Source organism: Sceloporus undulatus, chromosome 9 (assembly GCF_019175285.1).
Source record: "Sceloporus undulatus isolate JIND9_A2432 ecotype Alabama chromosome 9, SceUnd_v1.1, whole genome shotgun sequence".
Lineage (NCBI taxonomy): Eukaryota > Metazoa > Chordata > Lepidosauria > Squamata > Phrynosomatidae > Sceloporus > Sceloporus undulatus.
The window spans coordinates 26,235,749-26,240,256 of record NC_056530.1 but is presented as its reverse complement, the minus strand read 5'-3'; the positions used below and the strand labels follow the sequence as shown (position 1 = coordinate 26,240,256).

Genomic DNA, 4,508 nt, shown 5'->3' with positions numbered 1-4,508 from the left:
GAAAGAGGGATGAATTTGGGGGGGTGTGGGGTGTGCCTTTGCAAGAGGGGCAGTCGGCCGGTGGGTTTGGTGGGGGAGGAGGAGGTGTGGGCTCCAATGGTGTGGTATTTGGTCCCCGGCATGGGTCGCCGGTCACAAAGGAACTGGGGCGTGTGGGCTGTATGGGTGGGGGGTTGTTACCCCAGGGTGTGAGACCAGCCCCCCCCCAAAGAAAAAGTTGCGCCCCATTTGATTGTAGGTAGTGGGGTTTGGTTGGTGGGGCTGTTTGCAAAGGCTTCTCCAACTTTGGAAGTGCCTGGTTGGTGTCAGTGTTTGGGGGAACTATTAATGGGAGCCAGGGGTATATGATAATGGTTATGAAGTGGGAGGCACTTTGATTAAAACAGGTTGGGTGAACAGGACCCAGGGTCTGTTTGCTTGCCCGTGGAGATCCGCTGCCGTTGTGGGTCAGAGTTGTGGGGGTGGGCATGAGTGCAATGGGTGGGGGCTTTGGCTTTGCAGCTGAGCAGGGGGTCCACCAAAGGTCAAGATGGGTGCGCCTCGTGGTGGAAGACAGCGATGGGGGATGAAGGGATTGTTTTGGGGTGCATTAGTGCAGAATGTGGGTGGGTGCAAGAGAAGTTGTTTGCTTGCACTAGGAACCTCCATGCCTGTGGTGGGAATGTCTCAGGAGAGCTTGGAAGAGACAGTAGATGGTTAAGAGATGTGTGGGGTGAATCAGTGCAAATCTGGTGTGTGCGACGAAGAAGTGTTGTTTGCTTGCACTAGTGAGACCGTGCACGGCCTGTAGGGGGGTGGGTAGTCGAGGAGAGCTTGGAGGAGACAGTATGGTTGAGAGGTTTGTAGTAGCAAATGTGGGTGTGGGGCAGAAGGAGTGCTTCCATTGCACAGCAGTACACCCAAGTGTGTGAGGGGGCGCCCTCGTGGGGGAACTTTGGGGAGAAAGACATAGCATGGGAGGGCATGGTTAAATTAATTGTGGGTGGTGTTTATAGTTGCAATTGGTGCGTGCACAAGAGGGTCGGTTTCGGCTGGGGGTGCGGACCGAAAAGGCTATGTTGAGGTTGGGGGGGGGTGCCGGGCGCGTGGTTAGGGGTGTGGGTTGTGAGATAGGATGTGGGGTGTTTGACGGGGTTAAGCCAGGGGAGAATCCATCTGGGGACTCCCGCCAGTGCAGGTTTAGGGAGACAGCTTGGTTTGGATAGAGTGCAGAGTTGTGCTAGTGCAATGGTGGGGTGGGGGGGGGGGGGGGGGGTATATGTATATATGAGACCCCTCTGGGACACAAGGCTTCAAAGGTTGCCACTAAAAGGCTCCAAAGTCTTTTGAAAAGACATCTCTGGTGTGATAAAGCTCACCGTTTTGCGAAGTTGGTCCCTTTGTGGATCCTGGCGCTGGATGCTCAGCTTCGGTGCAGAAAGGAAAGACAGGGAAGCAGATTGGAAAGAAAGAGATCAGGCCCAAAGGGTTCAGTTTTCGCTTACTTAAAATAACAGTCATCTATGGGCACAGCTAACCCTTGGCTGCAGTGCGCTGCTGTGGCTGCGGATGTAGGAGTTTATCACACGAAGGAGATCGGGAGTTTATCCCTTGAACATCCTGGAAAAACTGCATCATTGTGCATAATGGTTTCACATGATGTCGCATAAACCCTCCCATTAAAACGGTCCCAAAGAAGCATTAATGTGCATCTTTTTTACTTTTGGGATTTCAGTGATCATGCATTTCCATGATCACTTTATGTGCTCAATTGCATGTGATAATCATTTGTGCCATTACTCTCCATTTCCACTTCGTTTGTGGGAAGCTTTAAATGCACTTTAATCTCTCTTTAATGCTGAAATCAGCCCCAGTGTGATAAACTCCTTAGCTAAGTAACTGGTCTAGAATCTCTAAATGGGCAAAATGGAGTTCTGTACGACTTTTATTTCTTTAAGGAGAGGGAAACTTACCACAAATTTCCTTCAAGGACTCTGTCCTGGATGCTGTGCTCACAGGGTTCTTGGCGGCGCAAGTGATGTTCAGGTTGCTCTCCTCTAAGTCCTGCTGGATGTCAAAGGATCTTCCATGATCTTCCCTCTGGCTGCTTGAGGCCATGCTGAATTTCACACCGTCTTCCCATGGCTCTGCAGAGCAGTTCAGCCGCTAAGTGCCATTCCCAATCCCTTTACAATGGATGCTCAGGTCAGCATCCGACAAACGTTCTGCAACAGAAAGTGGGGAAAGGATGAGATGCAAAAGAATGGGAAATGGTGTGAAAAAAGCAAAGGAGGAGGATTGCAAATACACACAGAACTGCTGAATCAAAACATTCCAGTGCCCTTTGATGCAAAGGATGTGGCTCTTATTCCACCATCTCTCACTTTCCAATTGTTAGGACTATCCCTGATTTGGGAGGGATTCATTCCGAATGAATCCCCTGCTTCAATCCACTTCCATTGCTCCAAATGGAACTGAAAGTCCAAACTGAAGAGAAGTGTCTTACTGCAAGCTACAGTCATCTCAAGTACAGTTCAGATGGTGGCGGGAACATCCCAGAGTCTTATGGCAGCTTAAAGATTCACACACTTTCCCTGGCATCACCTTAAGTGTTCCCAAAAGGTTTTGCCAAATTAATTTTGGCCACCAGTTTGGTTACTTTTGATGGCATTTGCCAAAGGAGCACAAAGAGGGACTCAGGAACATCATTTTTGGCAAAAAGACACCAAAGTGCATCCCTTTGGGAGCCACCAAAACCAAATACTATTCAGTGGGATTGCACTTTGGTTTTTAAGATTCTCAAATAAATAAATGAATAAATTGTCTATTGCCAGCTGTATGTTATTTCCTGAGAGTTTTTCCAAAATGAAATTGGGAGATGCCAAAAGATGGGTGGGTCGGAGGGCGACAGTTCAAATCCATGCCATTGAAGACACTCACTGCTGGGAGATGGAGCAAGACCCTCCACTCCATGCAACAACTGTGACGAAATGGTTAAAACTACCTGCTGGGCACATGGAGGCCTATTATGGTTAAATAGTCATTATTCTTGTTGTTCTTGATAAACGTTCTTGGCTTTCCCTCAGCTCTATCTAAGCTGCGTGTTATGTATTGGAGCCATCTTCCTGGAGATTTCGGACTCATTTGATGCAAGGCTAGCCATTTGAGAGAAACAAACACTTTTCATCTAACGCCTTCCAGGGAAAAAAGACAGAGAGAGAGACCCAGACATTATGCAATGGCTGAAGTACTCACTGTACACATGAAGGTCAAAGAACAAAAGTAATGGTTCTTCCTGACCATCTAGTTGTATTTGGGCTTGGTATGTTCCAGAGTCATCTTGGTTCAGGTTTTTGACTTGTAGCCCCTTGCAGTCTCTGGAGACGTTCAGCCGCCCTTCCAAGTCTGGGAGGAGTATGGTGGTTGCACAGTTTTCCTGTGGCTTCAAAACAGCAACACTGTCAACATCTTTTGTCTTGATTCTCAGCCAGGTAATTCTTGTAAATGGTCCAGGGATCTCCATCTGGAAAGTGACCAACTCCCCCTGAGCCCCAATGACTTCTTCTACCTTTTCTTCCCTGGAGGATCCTGGAAGGTCTGGAAGAGAAGAGTTGGATAATAATGATTTCTTCAGCTTTACTCTAATTTTTGATATTAGCCTCTCATGGTCTGTGCCGCACTGGTCTTCTTTCATCAAAGGGAATGGAGCATTTCCATCTTCCTAACCCTAGCCCTATGCGCTTTCTCTCCTGGCCCATCCAAGGGGTCCATTCCAGAGCCATGGACTCCCTGGAAAACCAGCCAAGTGTCCAGGAGAAAGAGAGGAATGGTCCTCTGCAGGCCAGGACCTCATTTCTCTCCTACCTTCCTGGATTTCAAGAGCCCAAATTTAGCCACAACAGAGGAATCCTAAACAAGAGAGCTTAGCTCTTTGAAGTTTTCTACCTTCTTTCACTGGGCTACAATTTGGGACTCTAATTTGGCAACTTTGGCCCATCTGATGATGTAACCTGCTTTCCCTATGACTTCTTTGCAAAACCTACCCAGCAGAAGAAGAGACAGGAGCAGAAGAGTCCAGTGCAGCCACTTCATGGCTTGCCTTTTCAGTCCTTGGTTTGTACCTTGACTTTGGAACTAGTCTCCAGCAAAGCACTCTCTGGAAACCACATCCTTCCTCCTTTATAGCGAGGTGTGACGTATAATAATAAATTCAGAAAGTACCCCACCTCCAGCGTAGGGTGTGATAAAAGGCTACATTGTCGGTTTTAAATGAAATAGCACCAGGTTCCTCCTTTTATATTAGTTTCCGAAAGCCAAACTCAGAGGCACGGAGCGTGAGGCCGGCTTGGTCCAAAAGGCCTGGTTCCTGGCTTTGCCATCTCACTCTGTGCTACAGAATTCAAATACATTGAGTGAATTTATGGTATTTCTCCAATCTCAGCACAATGGCCTCAGACTTTTCGTGAGGCGTTTTTTGCCTCGGCTTTTGGGCTTTTACAATTGGCAGCTATTTATTTTGCTGTTGTTTT

At 47.8% G+C, this 4,508-nt stretch overlaps 1 protein-coding gene across 1 annotated transcript; it reads right to left on the bottom strand.

The window, feature by feature from the left end:
- Nucleotides 1-1,337: 1,337 nt before the first annotated feature.
- On the bottom strand, nucleotides 1,338-4,391 carry LOC121916212 (SLAM family member 9-like). Its single transcript, XM_042441048.1, has 4 exons — nucleotides 4,023-4,391; nucleotides 3,235-3,576; nucleotides 1,953-2,204; nucleotides 1,338-1,406 (listed from the first exon to the last, which is right to left on the bottom strand). The coding sequence occupies exons 1-3, from the start codon at nucleotides 4,069-4,071 to the stop codon at nucleotides 2,146-2,148; spliced, it is 450 nt and encodes a 149-aa protein (XP_042296982.1). The 5' UTR covers nucleotides 4,072-4,391; the 3' UTR covers nucleotides 1,338-1,406; nucleotides 1,953-2,145.
- Between the last annotated feature and the right edge of the window lie 117 nt (nucleotides 4,392-4,508).